Source organism: Muntiacus reevesi, chromosome 1 (assembly GCF_963930625.1).
Source record: "Muntiacus reevesi chromosome 1, mMunRee1.1, whole genome shotgun sequence".
Lineage (NCBI taxonomy): Eukaryota > Metazoa > Chordata > Mammalia > Artiodactyla > Cervidae > Muntiacus > Muntiacus reevesi.
In genome coordinates, this window is record NC_089249.1 from 160,095,702 (window position 1) to 160,113,858 (window position 18,157).

The 18,157-nt window shown below is 50.3% G+C and overlaps 1 protein-coding gene and 1 non-coding gene across 2 annotated transcripts in view; both read left to right on the plus strand.

The window, feature by feature from the left end:
* Positions 1–17,917, plus strand: part of TMEM53 (transmembrane protein 53) — an 18,636-nt gene extending 719 nt beyond the window's left edge. The window contains exons 2-3 of the mRNA XM_065914361.1: positions 11,422–11,543; positions 16,434–17,917. Coding sequence (XP_065770433.1) covers positions 11,422–11,543; positions 16,434–17,123 — 812 coding nt within the window. The 3' untranslated portion in view covers positions 17,124–17,917. The remainder of the gene's footprint in view (positions 1–11,421; positions 11,544–16,433) is intronic.
* TRNAG-CCC (transfer RNA glycine (anticodon CCC)) lies at positions 7,686–7,758 on the plus strand. The gene has a single exon. It is a non-coding gene; the product is annotated as a tRNA-Gly (tRNA).
* Positions 17,918–18,157: the final 240 nt, after the last annotated feature.

The following is an 18,157-nucleotide window of genomic DNA, read 5'->3' on the forward strand; positions in this document are numbered from 1 at the left end:
TTTCCTCCTCTGCACTCTCCTAGGCAGTATAGTTAGCAGAGCCGTCTCTGCTGTGAGTTAGAAGTCGGCTCAAATCCCGACTCCTCCCTTCAGTAGCTGCGTGACCGTTGGTAGGTTTCCAGCTCTTAACTTCGGTTTCCTCATCTGCCCAGTTGGGGTACCAACAGTAATCTCCCTCCGACGGTGGCTGGTTGCACAGCTGAGATTGTTTGTGTAAAGGACCCAGCATAATGCTTGGCACTGAGTGAGTTTAGTGATTAGCTTTATTTTCCTCCCTACAGTCATATTAGAGAAAGGAGTGTAGCAGGGCCACAGAATTAGTAGCCTGTAGAGCAGGTCTGGATCCCTGGCAGTGTGAGTTGGATTGGGATTCCAGAGAATAGAATTTTGGCCCGGATTGGGAGTGAATTATGGTAGAGGAGCCTTGTCATACAGCCCAGCCCAAGCTGCAGGTCTTGCTTGTCTTACTCCACATCACCTTCACACCTCCAGTCTCACCACCAGCCGCCCCTCACCTCTTCTCCTGCCACCCCAGCCATCTTCCCAATGCAAAGCTTTGATCTTACCACTATTCTAGCTAGTAACTAGTAACTAGCCTACAGTAACTCTTCTTTTTTGCCCTCAGGATAAATCAAGTCCTGATTCCTTAGCATGGCATTCAAAGTCCTTCATCATTTAGCAGCCCCTGCTTACCTCTTTGTTCACTATGTCCTTTCACTGTTCACTTTGAGTTTAGTGTTTCAGCCTCCCTAAGCTGCTTGTGATTCTCCACACCCTTCCTGCTTCTCTCTGCTCCTGCTGTTTCTTCTGTCTGGAATGCCTTTTCCTCTCTCCTGCCGGACTCTGCCCGCTCCCATGTCTGGTTCATCGTTTTAACACTTCTCTCAGATATTACCTCCTTCAAAAGAGCCTTCCCAGACCCCTTGCATAGCAGCTTGTGTTCTTTGGATCGGGTCTAAGAGGGGAGTGCAACCCCTAGGCTCTTGACAGAGCAGGTAGCCCCAGACCAGTTGTGTTTCACTGAGCCGGACCTTTTAGCCAAGGGCTCTTGGGCTTATAGATGTAAAAATGCTTTTGAAAAGTCTAAGCATCAGTGGGAGATGAAGTCAATTAATATTTTTACCCTTGGGGACTTCCCTGGTGGTCCAGTGGCTAAGACTGCAGGCTCCCAATGCAGGGGGCAGGGTTCGATCCCTGCTCAGGGAACTAGATCCCGAATGCCACATCTAAAGACCTGGCACATGCTGCAACTAAGACCTGGCACAGCCAAATAAATAAAATATTAAAAAAAACTATTTAAAATAATTTTTAAAAAGATTATTGCCCTTGGAGCACCTTTAGTTGCAAAGGCCTAGAACTGCCTTCTGCGTGGCCAGGAGGGCAGAAGTTTGTTCCTCAGCCGCAGTGGGCAGCCTTTGTGTTTCAGTTCTAGCTCCTGCTCTTCTTTGGTTTTGGCAAGTTATTGAACTTCTCTGAGCCTCAGATTCCCCAACAGTAAAGTGAAAGTGATAAGAGTGCCTACCCCACGGCATTGTGAGGGTTAATGAAGTAGTGACTGACATGGAGCAGGTGTGTGTGCTCCTGTGTGTGCTGCCTGACGTGTGCTCTGTCAGTATTATTTCTTCCCCTTGTGGCTCCCCCACTGCTTCAAGGGGCTGGGTCCTAGAACTGGAAGAAGTCTCAGGGGGCCATTTTGTCCTGCATCCTTCTCCTGTCAGGAGAGCTTGCTGTTAGCACCAGACCCTTCCCTGACAGGATGTGTGTTGTGTCACTGTGTTAGTCGCTCAGTCGTGTCCGACTCTTTGCGTCCCCATGGACTGTAGCCCGCCGGGCTCCTCTGTCCATGGGATTGTCCAGGAGTGGGTTGCCATTTCCTTCTCCAGGGGATCTTCCCAACCCAGGAATTGAACCCAGGTCTCTTGCATTGCAGGCAGATTCTTTACTCTCTGAGCCTCTGGGGAAGCCCTTCCTCCCAAATATCCTGGCCTGTTGGAGGCAACTGGATTGTTAGAAAGCTTCCCTTTCTGGAGCCACAATAGGCCTTCCTGTCACTTCTGCTTTCAGGTCAGCATTAGCTGTGTCCTGTCCGTGGGCTAGTTGCTGGTCACCTCAGAAGTGACTCACACACAGACTCCCTGCAAGGAGCTGTGGTTCAGGGAGGACTGAGGATTTAGAAGCAGGTGGTTTCACAGTGATGTGGTAACTGCAGGGCTAGGAGGTCGTGGTGGGTATAACACAGAGCAAGTAGTCTCTCTTCCTCTCTTTTCAAGATGACAGCTTCATCTCTTTTCTCCAAGAGAAATACCCCCAGGGCCTTCAGCTGTTCTTCCTCTGGTGTGGTTCTAATAACCCTCCCCTCATGATTGCCCTTCTGCACTGGCTTTGGTTCCTCATGCCTTTCCCTCTCCAAGTGCGTACCCCAGAGCCAAACTCGAGCCTGTAGGACCCCTCAGAAGGAAGTGACAGCAGTGCAACCCCCCCCACCTCTTTGCTTCCTCTGTGTAGAAAGCTCCCCTCCAGGCTGATGTGGCTTCACAGAGTGACAGTCTTTGGGGGTCGGGAGATTGTCTCTCTTTTGCACTTACTGTTTAAAGGTGGAGAAATGTGGAAGACGGTCATATTTGGTTTCTGGAATTGCGTTTCCCCCATACCTGAGCTTTAGAGCTACAGAGCCTGGCACTGCTGTGAGCTGATAGAGAGGCGAGCAGCTGCTGCTGGCACACAAGTAGTGGGAAGGCAGCTACAGATCTGGGGCCCTTCATCGCTCAAGGTCCTTCTGCTGGAATTCCCACCAGGCAGTTATTTGTGGCTGACTGGGCCTAACAAGGATCGTCTGCCTGGTCCTTTGCCAAAGCTGATCCCTTGACCTGGCATTCCTCCCTCCCCACCCACTCTTCTTTGACCGGTGGTCCCCTCACCCTCCTAATGAGAGTTGGGTATTCTCCTCTCATTTCCTTGGGGAGGGTTCTGTCCTCAGGGCCCCCAGTGTAGGGATCCCTGTCGTGTTGTTTGGAGGGTTTTGCTCACTGTTGCCAGAGTCTGGCAAGGAAGATGTGCCCGATGAGCTGAAGGGAGACATTTGGCAGCACTCCGGCCCCGCCTGAGGTGCTCTGCCATCCAGGCCAGGGTGGCACTGCCCCTCCTCTGAGCCAGAGACTGGTCAGCCAAGTCCTGCCCCAGGGCCCCTCTGCGGCTTGCGCAGGCACTTCTTAAAGGCATCCTGTTGCTCTCATGTTCCGTAAACATTTTTACAAATAATTGATTTGCAAAATTAGTGGGGCTGGGACAAGGGGCTCACTCTTAGCCTTCCGGGGAGTCACAGAGAAGGCAAGCGATAGGTTTGCTGAGAGCCCAGGCTTCATTGTCAGTCTATCCTTGGGTTGAGCACTGGCTGGGGTCGAAGAAATGAAGACCTTGTCTTGACCTCCAGGAAGTTTCTCCCAGCGCCAGGGAAACAGTATGGGGTGGACCATAGTTTGGACCACCATGGTGGGCTGCAGGGGTCACCTGGCTTCCTGGAGAAGAGTGACCCAAGCTGTAGATAGGGAGCAGCAGAAAGTGCAGAGCTGGGGCACTGGGGGACTGGGAGGGGCCCAGAGGAGTGGGGCCTTGGCAGGAGGCCGAGATGTGCTCTCAGGAGCAGGGGTGAGAGAAAACCTCAAGGGCTGTCACACCAAAGAGGCCTCACAGGCCCGGGTGCCGAGTTGAACTAGACTCTCTTCTTGTCTGTGTGAACCCCAGGGGTGCTTTTTTATTTTTCTAAACAGAGGAGTTTTGTTAATTTTTTGAATCATGACCTCTCCTTTCATTCATTAATAGAAACCCTTCTTAATTTGTCTGCTTTGTGCCAAACGTCATGCTAGGCCCTGGATCTGAGCTCCAGACCTGAAGGACCCTTTGCCTGAGGTCTCTGTGGCTTCTGTTGGGCTTACACTGTTGACCATGCCGTGCTCACACGCCAGGTTCACCAAGAACCCCTCATATGATTTTATTACTCTTTCGACCTCCTTGTGAAGTCTGGAGTACTCTTATCCCGTCTTACAGATGAGGGACAGGAGGTCAGGGGAGGTGAAGTGTCTTGCACCAAGTCATCCCAGGTTCCAACCCAGGAGCCTCACTCCAAGGCCTGTGTATGCATATTTCAGTTGCCATCAGGAAGTGCTGCCTGAATACAGTTCCATTTCTCAGAAACCGTTAAGGACATGCATGAAGAAAGAGATGTCCATTAAAGTACTTTTATAACAGCAAAAGATTAGAAACAACATCGTGTCCAAAAATGGGAGCTTGGTCACCATAAATTACAAAATACTATAGCTGCTCTGCAGCCACTAAAAAGAATGGTGTAGAAATATATAAACCGACAGGGAGAGATGTTCACAATATATTGCTAAATGGAAGAAAGCAGATTACAAAGCAGTATGATTCCAATTGTATAAGATATTCATTTTCTACTTTTTCTACAGTGAGCATGCATTTATCATGAAGTAATAACTTCAATTCACTGAACTCTTTCTTTGTGCTAGGGTAACTTGCTAAGCCCTCAGTAGTCATTTTCTTGTTTAGTCTTATGTACTGTTATCCTCATTTCTCAGTTAAGAAAAAATTAAAGCTTAGAGAACTAGCTCAAGGTCTGTTTCATGGTTATTAGTGGCAGAGACAGATTTGAACCCAGATAGGGTTTTATATGGTAGGTTCTCCTAGATACCATACTACTCTTCAGTACTATTATTCCAAAAGGTTAAAAAAAGTAAATTTAAAATGAAGTAATTTGGTTTAAATATAGGAACTCTAAGACTCTAGAAAGTATTTCTTGGGAGTAAAGGAAATTGAGGATCCTTTGATTCTTTTGCATTTTAAGAAGAAAACATAGTTCTTTGTATTCTGAGTCCCGCTTGCTGATGAAAAGCACATATTGTTCCACAAATCCTTTCTCTTTGTCAGCCTTTTCCTTTGTCTTCCCCACATGCCCCTGGGATATACACAATCTAATTTATGCTCTAGTTTTATGACTTGAACTGTTGTACAATATAGTATGTATCTGTAATTCTTGTATTATCAGTGTCAGTGTCATTTGTTGAGAAAAGTCCAGAGGACAGAGAGCCCCTGAGATTAAATTGTTTTGTGGGATACTTAAGAAGTGTCAGGCTTGAGAAGCCTTGCCAAGGGACTTCTGGGCATCCATGATCTCTTTGACTTCTCAACCACTATTGACTCTGCTGACTCTGCTGACCCTCAACCTTTTTTTTTAAAAAAAAGAATTTTTAACTCTCATTGCAAAAGTGATACTTAGGGATTTTTAGACTGTGAATTTAAAAAATCATAAAAAAGAAATTGCCTCTAATCCCAGGAATGATTGCTATCAATATCTGATGCTTTTTTTTCTATGCATAATATGTGTAGGTGTGCATGTATGCATGTACATAGGATTCTGTTGTACATATTCTTTTGCAACTTGCTCTTTTGCTTAATGTGTTATTATTAATTTTAAAAATAATAACAGTATTGAGATATAATTCACATTCCATAAAATTCACCTTTTTAAAATGTGTGATTCATTGGGTTTTAGTATGTTCACAGGATTGTACACCCAGCAGTACTGTTTAATTTCAGAATATTTTCATCATCTCCAAAAGAAACCCTGAACCATTAGCAGTCTCTCCCCATTTCCCGCTGCCTCCAGCTCCTGGCAGCCACTCATCTGCTTTCTGCCTATGGATCTGCCTATTCAGGACATTTCGTATAAATCATATAAATGGAATCATATAACGTGGTCTCTGTGTCTGGCTTCTTTCATTTAACATATGTTTTCAAAGTTCACCCATGTTGTAGCAGTGCTTCATTCCTTTTTATCACCAAGTACTAGTCCATTGAATGGATATACCACATTTTATTCATCCTTTTACAGGTGATAGGTATGTGGATTATATCTACTTTTTGTCTGTCATGAATATTGCTGCAGTGAACATTCATGTACAGGTTTTTGTATGGACATATGCTTTCGGTTCTCTTGGGTCTTATACCTAGGAGTGGAAGTGCTAGTTCATACGGAAACTCCATGTCTAATGTTTTTGAGGAACTGCCAAACTGCTTTCTAAAGTGAATGTACCTCTTTGCATGCTCACCAGCAGTATATGAGGGTTCTGAATTCTCTTCATCCTCAACACTTGGTGTTATCTGACTTTTTGATTATGGCCATCCTAGTATATCTAATATAGTGTCTCATTGTGGTTTTAATTTTCATTTCCCCGATGACTGTGATGTTGGACATCTTTTCATGTTCTTATTGGCCATTTGTACATCTTCTTTGGAGAAATGTTTCTTCACATCTTTTGTCTATTTTAAAGTTGAGTTATTTGTCTTTTCATTGTTGAATTGTGAGTGTTCTTATGTATCCTGGATACAAACCCTTATCAGATACATGATTTGCAAAAATTTTCTCCCATTCTGTCAGTTTCCTCAACTTTTTGATGGTATCCTTTGATGTACAAAAGTTTTTAATTCTGGTGAAGTCCTGGTTTATCTGTTTTTTTCTTTTATTCCTTTTACTTTTAGTTATGTCTAAGAAACCATTCCCTAATCCAAGGTCACAAAGATTTACATTTTCTGCTAAGAGTCTTATAGTTTTAGCTCTTACATTTATGGCTATGATCTGCTTAAAATATTCCTGAATATTTCTGTCGTAGATTAAGCATTTTTCTTTCCTAGAAGTGGAATCACTAAGTCAAAGATTGCATGTTTTTCAGGCTTTTGCTACACGTACCAGAATTGTTGTGATTCTTTTCTTCCTATCGTTTCCCTCCCCCTTCCTCCTTGTCTCCCACTGCCCGGTTCAGGCCTTTACTATCTCTTGCTTTGCATGTTACAGTCATCTCTGACTTATTCCTAATGGGGCCTTTCAGCGCAGTGGATAAGCACAGTGGCATAGTGGTGATGGTGCTGTGATGCTATAGATGAGGGGCATCTAGCCCTGTCTAGTGATTTAGGGGAGTGATGAGAAGGGGCTGGAGAGGGCATCAAGGGGAACTTCTTGGATGTCAGCAGTGAGCTGACTCAGCAAGGGGCATGGGCATTAGCAAAGCATAAACATGGATTATCAGCATCTGGGCTGGGGAGTGAGGAGCGTGTGTGCGGTCCTGGAGGCAGGGGGCAATGTGGTGTGGTGGTTCAGAGGTGCATGCTGGCTCTGCCACTTCCTGGCTCTATGTTTTTGGGGAAAGAGACTTCTCCTCTCTGTGTTTTAGTTTTCTCATCTGTAAAATGGGGATAGCAATAATAGTTAACTCCTTGAATGGTGGAGGGACCAAATGAGGCAGCATGTGTTGAGATTCTGACTTTGGTGGCCAGTCCGTGAGGAGGAGCAGGTGGAAGAGGTCAGTGCTGGATCTGTTGACGTACAGGTTTGGAGCTAAGTGGAAAGATATTTGGTTAAGACTAGGGGCTTTGTTTTTTTTTTTTTTTTTCCCCACCCAGGGCCTAGCCAGCGTAACGGTGTTGAACTGGTCTCTAAGCATCACCACCTGGGTTTGGAATCTAGCCTCACTGCTTGTTAGTTGTGTAACCTTGACCAATTATTTATTATCTCTGTGGCTTAGTTTTTTATCAGTAAAATGAGAATAATAACAATACCTTGTTCATAGGATTGTTGTGAAGATGAAATGAGTTGATATATAAAGTGCTTAGGGACTTCCCTGGTGGTCCAGTGGTTAAGACTCTGTGCTCCCAATGCAGAGGGCCAGGGTTTGATCCCTGGTCAGGGAACTAGATCCCACATGCTGCAACTAAGACTCAGTACAGCCAAATAAATATATTTTTTAAAAAGTGCTTAGAATAGTGTCTGACACAATTCTCTTTTTGCTGTTATTGTTTTTCTTGGTGATGGGAAAGAGGGGAAGATAGGGGCAGAAGGGGATGCGAAATTCAGAGAGGTTTGTGATGGTTTAGGACTGAGGTGGTTTTGATTGCCTGTGCAGGGCCGTGTCAGTCCTGGTGTAGAAATGGGAGACGGGGCCAGTGCCTAAGTCTCCAGTGCCTGAGGGGCAGTGGTCAGAGGCTGGGAGATGTCAGCAGCGGGAAGGGGAGAGGGTGGTGACCAGTGGGAGGAACATAAAAGGAGCAGGGGCTTTTGCAGAGGGTGGAGGAATCACACGATCTGGATGTGGCAATAAATAACAACAGCCATAGCAATTACTTTTATTACTCTGGAAAGGGCAATGGGTAACAAGAGGAATGCCAGCTCTTTCTCCTTGGATCCATCCTTCACTTTGCAGGCACGTGTTCATTCATTCAGCATGTTTCTGCTGAGTGCCTGGACGGGCCAGCTACAGTCCTGGGCACCAGGAATGTGGCACTCAGTGTGACAAACCCGGTTCCTGCCTTCAGGGACCCCGCTGACTGAGGGGTGACAGATGTTATTCAAATAATTGTGCAAGTCATTAATCAGTATAGATTGGATCCTGCCACTCCCCCAGTTCCAGAATCTATTCGCTCTCCACTGCTCGGGATAAAATCCTGACTCGTAAGCATGGCTTGGGGGCCTTGCAGGATCAGGCCCCCCAGTCCCACACTTAGCAGCTCTCTTGCCCACTGTTGCTCCCTCATCCAAGCTTCTAGCCTCCCAGGACTGCTTGCTATGCTCCAGAGTGACTTTAACATCTCCATCACCTCCTGCCCCTGCTCCTGCCCTCTTTCCACCTGGCATGCTCCTATAGTCCTTCAAGACCAGCATAGCAAGCATGTCACCGTCACTCTCTCAGCCATGGTCCCAGAGCATCTTGGACTTTTCTGGATGATAGCACTTCATGTCTAGAATTGGAATGGGCAGCGTGGCTCCAGTGGGAGGAGGTCGTGACAAAGCTCCAAGTTAAGAAGGGCATGGAGAAAGGGGTCCTGGGAGGAGACTGTGTTGGGGGAACAGGAGATGCCCGTGGGTAGGAGGGGCATCTTATGGTTCAGGAGGGGCGGCCTTGAGTGCCTGGCTGGAGATGGGGCACCAATTCCCTCCTTTTAGGAACCTTACGAAAAGCTTGGGCTCTGGGAAGAGGCAGCGTGTCCAGGGTGTCCATATTCTGAGTTTCTTCATGAGAGGCATGTCTGGTGAAGTCATTCCTACCTGAGTTGGTGAATCCAAGGGTGCCAGGAAAATCTGATGTGGAACAAAGTGGAGTTGTAGAGCCCAGCCGTGGTGGGACGGCAGGTCAGAGAGCCAGCGGAAGTGTCTGAACCTTCCCTGTCTGGGAATGCGCCACGACTGCTGGTCGGGGCAGTCACCAGGGGATGTGACCTCCCTCAGCCTCCTTTTCTCTATTTGAGATGAACCCCCTAACCCTTTGCTGATGTTTTGCTGGTGGTACCTGGAGGGGGGTGCCATATGGAGGTGCTAGGGGAGGGGAGACCATACTCAGACAGTTGCACTGAAGTTAGGGATCCTCCCTGGGGCAGGTCTCAGAAATCCAGTGGCTGGACCTCAGATGGTCAAAGGTGGATCCAAATGGTAGCTGTCGATCACCACCCGTGAGGTGGCTGCAGCCCGAGCCTTATGGGTATAGCCATCACCAGCAGGGTTGGGCCTCTCCACCAGAAAGGCCAGTGCAGGCGAACCACTGCCCTGGCCAAGGACCAGGCCAAGAAAGTTGGTGACAGTATTTCGAGTGGCCTGACTTAGAGCTGTGGAACCATCCCTCTTACTGGAGGCTGAGGTCACTGTCAGGGGAGCCTGGGAGGGCTGGCAGGGGTCAGCCTGGGACTGAGGCGTTGGCAGCTCCTGCTCCAGGCTGAATTGTAGCCCAGCCTGGGATCCCCATGGGCTCAGGCAGTTAATCTCCAAAGGCCAGAGTCGCCACTGCCAGAGAGCAGAAACGCTGAACTTTTCAATCACATTAATTTCCACAGGAAATTGTTGTCTTCCTTTTGTCCAAAGGTTAGTGATTTATATTTACCAGCCTCTTAACTAGCCTTGAAATTTACTGTTGCCAGGTCACCACCAACGTCCATAAATCTCCGGGTGGCAGCTGAGCATAGCCAAGTGGCTTGATCCTTGGAAGAGTAAACCCTGGCCCTTTCAGGAGGGCAGATAACTGGCAACAGACAGTCCCTGCACAGAAGTCACCCCAAGGGGTGTGAGTACTTTCTTGGTGGGGAAAATGAGAGGAGGCCTGACTGACAAGGTTGCGGGGAGGCCTCCAGAAGCAGCCGTGGAGGAGGCAGCTGGCTTGTGCCTCGGCACATCAGGGAAGGAGATGTACTTCTCGTGGTGAACGGGGCTGGCAGCCCAGAACACCTCAAGTGGGTTAGTTAGGATGGGGAGTAGGGACCGGGTTCCCAGCTCTACACTTCCTGTGTGACCTTAGGCAAGTAACTTAACCACTCTGTGCCTCAGTTTCCTCATCTGTAATAATATTCCCTGTAGTGTGCTGTGAGGATTAAATCTCAGTAAATACTGACTGTCATTCTGCTCTGTCAGGACAGGGTTTGGGTTGGTAGGGGGCCCCCAGAGTCGGTCTGCCTCACTTCCCCACCCACACTACCCTATCAGTTTCTCTTTAAAACCCTGTTCTTCCATCTGTCCATGGAATTAGAACAGGGGCTGGCCAACTTTTTTCTGTAAAGGGCTGTACCTTAGACCTTAGACTTTGTGAACTGTGTGGTCTCTGTTGCAGCTACTCAAAGCTGCTGTTTTAGCTTGAAAGCAGCCATCAGTTCAGTTCAGTCACTCAGTCGTGTCCGACTCTTTGCGACCCCATGAACCGCAGCACGCCAGGCCTCCCTGTCCATAACCGACTCCCAGAGTCCATCCAAACCCATGTCCATCGAGTCGGTGATGCCATCCAACCATCTCATCCTCTGTCGTCCCCTTCTCCTCCTGCCCTCAAAGCAGCCATAGACATTATGTAAATGAGTGAGCTGGGCTGTGTTCCAATAAAACTTTATTTGTGGACATTTATGTTTCATGATTTTCACATCACAAAATCTTCTTTTGATTTTTTTCTGAAACTATTTTAGAATGTTAAAAGCACTTTTATTTTTAGCTCAAAGGTCATTTGAAAACAGATCATGGGTTGAATTCAGCCCATGGCTTGTATTAATATCTGTGGTTTGCTGATCCCAGGATTAGAAAGTGAAATTGCATGGAGGAAGTTTTTTTTTTTTTTAATTTTTCTCACCTGGGCTGTGTCTCTGAGCGAAAAGAAAAGGGCCCTCAGGTGGCTTTTTCCAGTTTTACCTTGCAGTGCCACCTGAGAAGCCTAAAGGCCAGTTGAAGTGAAGGACAGAGGAAGGAGCCTCCCGGGCACCTGAGGCACAGGGGCTGAAAGAATGCATAGGCCTGGCCCCTGGCGCTTCCCTGCCAGCAGCTCTGGATGGGCCAGTCACCCCATCCCACACCCTAACTGCAGGGCTGACAGTCCCGCCCTGCTTGTGTTTCAGAGAACAGCCCCGACCAAGATGGGAAGGAGGCTGGGACTCGACTCCCTTTGGTGATTCTCTTGGGCTGGGGAGGCTGCGCCGACAAGAACCTGGCCAAGTACAGCGCCATCTATCACAAAAGGGTGAGTACTGCAGGCGTGTGGACTCCCAGTGCGCTGGGGCCCCTCTGCGGGGGGCTCTCTCCGCCTTGGCTGCCCTCATCTCCAGGCTGCCGTGGAGGCTGACCACCAGTCAGGGGCCAGGCAGGTCTGGGAATGGCATCAGGACTGGCCTGTGAGGAAGATGCTGGGCCCATGGGGACTTGGGCAGGATTATCAGCCTTTGCAGCCAACTCTGTGGCCTGGTCTGTCCCCTCCAGCCCCCTGACCTGCTCACTCTTCCTTCCTCCCCAAACCCCACGGTGGCAGACCATCCCCACTGTGCTCCCGGCTGAGGTGTCAGCCCAGACCTCAAGTCCCTCTGGGCTGGGGCTGCCTTTCTGGGCAACAGGAGCCCGGGCCGGGTGTGCTGGGCATAGCGTGGACTCCTGGGGCTTCCTCCTTGTATCACTAGGAGAGTTTCTGTCCTAGGGTTGACCATGGCACCTTCATGTTTCCAGGGTAGAAGGGTCTTCTGGAGAAGAATTCAGGCCTGAGGTTTCCTTGCTTCATCTCAGGCCTCACGAGAGTTGGATATAGAGGCTGTGGTGGTTGGAGCGAGCCTTGGGAGGGACTCTTATACCTGAGTACCCCTTTCACAGCTTTGGCCACTGGCCTGGCCTCCTCACCCAGGCCTCCCAAGGGAGGGGGGCAGTACAGACCACTCCCCCGCTCCCCAGCTGGAAGCACTGAGGGGGAGTGGCAATCACCTGGGAGAAGGACCGGCTAGGGCCCCTCCCCTCACCTCCCGCCACTGACCCAGGTCTGCGCTGTGCCCGGGTGTGGGGTGGCCCTGCAATAGGAGGGGCGTCGGAGGCCTCCCCTCAGCCAGCAAGCCTGGTGCCCTGGCGTCGCCTTACTCCTTAAGTAGTTTCAGCTGCTTCTGAATTCCACTCCCCGGGCAAGGCTACTTTGTCCGGCTTCTCCATTAGACCAAGATCCTTGAAGGCAGGAGGAGGCCAAGCAATAGGTGAGTATGGCCAGAATGGAGGACAAAAGGAAGGGCAAGTGTGAAGAGATGAGGCTGGGAGGGTCCTCAGGGGATTTAGGCTGGGGTGTGATGTTAGACTTGTGCTTCGCAGAGTCCTTCCCTGCCAAGTGGAAAAAGGATCGGGGAAGCCAGGTCCGGAGGCCACGAAGTGAGATTGTTGCGGTGGCCGGAACCTTGAGGCTGGTGGTGCCGGTGGAGGGAAGTTGATGGATCAAGGGGCTTGTTAGGAGGCAGAGTGATTGGTAGATGAGACGGTGTGGGCATGGGCATAGGTGGGGGTACAGGGTAATGCCAGGTTTCCGGCTGCAGCAGATCCCTGGTAGAGGTAGGTGTGTCCTTTGAAACAGGGAGCACTAGGAGAGACACCATAGACCCTGGGCTGGATGAGATTCCCCCAGGGAGTGTGTAGAGAGCAAGGAGAAGAGGCTCAGATCAGAACACAAGCTCTGAGGAGCAGGAGATAAAGAGGATCCACCATGGGAAGGAGGAGAGGCCACATGAAGAGAAGTAAACTCAGGGGGTCGTGATTGAATCCAGAGGAAGAGTCTTAGGGAAATGGGCCAGTGACAGGGAGAGAGGAAGGACATTCTTGGGGTGGAAGGCACGGGGAGAAAGTGACAGAGTGGAGAGAGAAAATGATCCCAGGGAAGGCAGAGGTGTTGAGGGGGCAGGGCTGCTTGTGAGGGGTCACCTGGGAAAGGAAGGAGTGCTTTTACCTTCGGGTCAGGAGGATGAGGTGGGGGTAGAGAAGAAATTTTTCCAACCCCAAACTCCTAATACTTCATTATTTAAAAGAAAATAAAAGCATTATATTCTACCCCTCAGAGATGACCTCTATTTAGCATCAGTATGTGTCCTTTCAGCTTTTTTCTGTGTGTAGCTTTTCTTTACCTAAATAAGATTTCTTGAATACTCTATTTTTGTATCCTGCTTTTTTTTTGGACTGTGATTTCCACTGTCCCGTGTTAATTTATTTTAATCTCATCAAGTTTCCAGTCCACAGTCAAATTCTCCGATAGTTGCCAAAGTGTCCTTTACCGCTGATTTTCCTAAACCACCAGCCTCCAATCCAGGATCACCCATTGCATCTTGTTACTTTGTTCCTTAAGCCTCTTTTGTCTAGAACAGTCCATTTTTTTCCCCCTGATATTGTTATTGAAGAGCCAGAGAGGTTTTTTTTTTTGCTCACACCACGTGGCATGCGGGATCTTAGTTCCTTGATCAGAGATCCACCCAAGACTCCTGTGGAGTGTGGAGTCTTAACTACGGGACCACCAGGGAAGTCCCAGAGAGTTTTTCTAAGAGCTTGTGATACCAAATGCTGCTGGAAGGAAAGTACGACGGGGACTGAAAGGTGTCATGGATGGAGCCCTTCGGGAGGATGTGGGCGACCTTGGTAAGAGCAGTGCAGCTGTCAGAGTGGAGTCCATGGGAGGGCACCAAGGAGAGAGCATGACTGTCAAGGTTTGTCTAGGAAGGTGAAGAGAGGGTGGGACAGACTTCGTGGGGAACATGGTGTAAAGGCAGAGGCTTTAGGTTTTTTTTAATGAGATCGGTTTGTGCAGGAATCTGGAGCGAGGAAGAGACTGAGAGTACGGGAGGTGAGGACGGATGGAGCAGGCTGGGACTGAGCGAGTGCACAGATGGAGATGGATGGCTTCCAGGGAGAGACAGGAGACTGGGATCTGACCGGCGCAGGGGCTGCTGGGAGCATTTGACTAGAAACAGCAGAGGTGGAGGCCTCAAAGTGAGGCCCAGGGAGGCTCCGTGTGCACACTGCACAGGAGCGCTGGGCGTGCGTAAGGCCCGCTGTGCGTGCGCTCCCACCGGCGACCTGGAGGTAGAGAGCACACACGCCCTCAGAGATGGCAGGTTCACAGGCACGGCTGAGTTCATGCCTACACCAAGAGGTAGTTCTGCGTGGGAGTGCTTCTGGGGAGGAGTGTGTGTGTGCATGCGTGTGCCCATGCATGTGTGTGCATTCCTGAAGGTGGTGTGTGTGCTTGTGGGTGTGCTTTGGCAGTTGTGTGCACTTCACAGGTGGAGCAGTGGGTACTAGTGTGTACTGGGAGTCATGGGCACCTGCATCTAAGGGGTGTGAGGTAGAGAGGCTGTGTTTTTGTTGTTGTTGTTGATTTTTTTTCTTTTTTTATTAGTTTTTATTAGTTGGAGGCTAATTACTTTACAATATTGCAGTGGTTTTTGCCATACATTGACATGAATCAGCCATGGATTTACAAGTATTCCCCATCCCGATCCCCCCTCCCCCCTCCCTCCCCATCCCATCCCTCTGGGTCTTCCCAGTGCACCAGCCCCGAGCACTTGTCTCATGCATCCAACCTGGACTGGCGATCTGTTCAAACTTGATAATATACATGTTTCAATGCTGTTCTCTCAGATCATCCCACCGAGAGGCTGTGTTTAGTCCCAGGAGTCGTGTGTGTGTGGTGGTGGTGGTCGTGTGGAGTGTGTTTGTATTCATTGGCAGTGTGTGTGTAGGTTGGAGGTGGGTGGAAAGACATTTCATAGCACCCTGGGGAGTTGGAGCAGAGCGCTTTGTGAAGTTTTCCAGAGCTGTGGGGCCAGATGGCACCAATGACCCCTTGCTGCAGTCTTGGGAAGGGTGCTCAGGTCCTCTAGGGCCTTGGCAACAGCAGAGGTGGGAGGAACTGGGGCTCATGTGTTTGCAGTCAGCCAGAGGGGAGAAGGTCAGGGGGCTGTGGCAGGGTAACCTCAGCTGACTGTCTCTTTCTGGCTCTGGGTCATTCAGGTACTGCACCCATATAATTTTCTCCTTGTTATTATTCCTGCCACCACTAATGACTGCTCTTCTTAGCTGGAACTCTGTGCCAAGTGCTGTTTGGGGGCACTGGAGATACTTTTTTTTTTTTTTTAATTTAATTATACTGTAATCCCATGAGATGGATGTTGTCCCAGCTTACAGAAGGGAACACAGATTCAGAAAGATGAGTTAAATTCATCTATACTGTTTATAGATGCTGGTCCCAGGAACTGAGTCCAGAACTGTCTGACCCCAGAGCCTGTGTAACTCAGAGTCCCCTGACAAAGAGCCCTGTGTCTCTGGCACGCGTTAATGGCAGAGGGTTAGAACTCAGGGTGGCTTTGGTCACCTTCTCTAATTGGCCTAGAAGGGCATCTGTGTGAGGACCTTGAGGTGTACTCTGACCCAGGCATTGAGGGATACAGAGGCCTAGAGATCTTTTAGCTATTTTAGAATTTGAGGAATAATGCATTTACTGTACTTGGAATTTCAGGGAGAGCGAGGAGTGATCCCAGGCTTCAGAACCAGACAGGACCCTGCGAGGAAGGTGGCAGTGGCCAGAGACTGCGGCCCTGTGGGCTTGGCTCACAAGTGGCCTCTAGTGGTCAAGGCTGGGCCTGCAGGCTGTGTCTTGGATGCTGGGTCTCCTGGGGGTACCTGCTTGTCCCTGGGAGGCAGGCACCGTGCAGAGCAGAGTGGCTGCAGCAGAGTGTCGCCAGGCAGTGAGGCCTTAAGTGTGCCAGAGTTGATGAGATGAGGGTACAAGGTCATGGGTGGGAGGGAGACAGCAGACCAGAGTGAGAAGGCTTCCTTCTGGTCAGCCCAGAGGCCTCCAAAGCGAGCTCTGGGCTCTAGGCCTCAAGGGCTTGGCCAGCATGAAGCAATTATTCCACAAATGGGCCTGGAGTGGACCTTCCTCTCTGTTAGGCACCGGTGTCTAGGAGAGGTGAGCATGCACCTAGGCTGCAGCAGGGCCTGGAGGACTTCCAGCTTATGGGCCTGTGGAAGTGAGAGCTGCTGGATCCCTCTGACCTTAGCTGGTCCCCGCCTCTCTGCCCTACCCCATCCCCGAGGACCAACCGGGCCTCTCTCCTCTCCCCAGGGCTGCATCGTGATCCGATACACAGCCCCCTGGCACATGGTCTTCTTCTCCGAGACCCTGGGCATCCCTTCACTTCGTGTCTTGGCCCAGAAGCTGCTTGAGCTGCTCTTTGATTACGAGGTTGAGAAGGAGCCCCTGCTCTTCCACGTCTTCAGCAACGCTGGCGTCATGCTGTACCGATACGTGCTGGAGCTCCTGCAGACCCACCGGCGCTTCTGCCACCTGCGTGTGGTGGGCACCATCTTTGACAGCGGTCCCGGTGACAGCAACCTGCTGGGGGCTCTGCGGGCACTGGCGGTCGTCCTGGAGCACCGGCCTGCCGCACTGCGCCTGCTGCTGCTGGTGGCCTTCGCCCTGGTGGCCTTCCTATTCCACATCCTGCTCGCGCCGCTCACCGCCCTCTTCCACACCCACTTCTATGACAGGCTGCTCGACGCAGCCTCTCGCTGGCCCGAGCTCTACCTCTACTCCAGGGCCGACGAGGTGGTCCTGGCCCGGGACGTGGAGCGCATGGTGAAGGCGCGCCTGGCGCACCGGGTCCTGGTACGCTCTGTGGACTTCGTGTCGTCCGCACACGTCAGCCACCTCCGCGACTACCCTACTTACTACACTACCCTCTGCATCAACTTCATGCACAGCTGTGTCCACTGCCCTCCCCACCTCACCTCTGCCCCAGAAATAAACGCCTGACTCTTCCTCACAACCTACATCCATGGGTGGGGTCCTCTACTGGTACAGCTCCCTGCAGCTCTCGGGGTCTTTGCGGTCCTCCCGGTAGAGAATTCCCGTGGGCCTCTGCCCTGGGGGACCATGTCGGTCTGTTTACCCCAGGATCCTGGGGGTAGAAGTCCCTGTGCAGGTCTCTGCAGGAGCCTTGCAGCGCTTGCGTTTGCTAAGTGCAGCAGTCAGGCTGCTGATGCCTGTGGCATTTAGGCTGTGGAGGGTTAATAAAGCTGGGGGTAGGGTGAGGCTGAGCCCCAACATTGATCTTTGATTGCTTGAATGGAAGATGAGCTTTGCAAGGAGGTGTTGGATGGTAGGGGAAGGCTGGGGCAGGGGCTGTGATCTGTGTTCCCAGGACCTGGAAGGGCAGGCTTTGCCCCCAAGCCTGGAGCCACATCCCCTAGGGAGTCTGAGGTGGAAGCCATATGGGGAGCTGACAGGTGGGGGGCTGGTCTGTACAGGATCTACTACACTTTGCCAGGAAGCCACTGGACCCAGGGAAGTTGCAAGATGTGCGTGAAGTGGGCAGATGGTGTGGGGAGCAGGAAGACAGCAGCACCAGATGGGAGCTGGGTCAAGCTGAGTCAGGAGTCCTAAAGACCAGAACCATTGGCCTTCATCTCCTTGAGGGAGACCCACTTGGATCCTCTGTAGACAGGAGCAGTGGCTTCAGCCTTAGAATTCTGTATCATCTATCATCCTACAAGTCACTGCTGCACAATACTGGCACATAGTAGGCATTCAATAAATATTTGTTGATTGATTGAGCTTACTGTGGTGATCCCTTCCCAGGTGGCGCTGGTAGTAAAGAACCCGCCTGCCAAAGCAGGAGACATGAGACGCAGGTTTGATCCCTGGGTTGGGAAGATCCCCTAGAGGAGGACATGGCAACCCACTTTAGTATTCTTGCCTGGAGAATCCCATGGACAGAGGAGCCTGGCAGGCTACAGTCCATAGGGTCACCAAGAGTCAGACACGACTGAAGTGACTTAGCACACTGT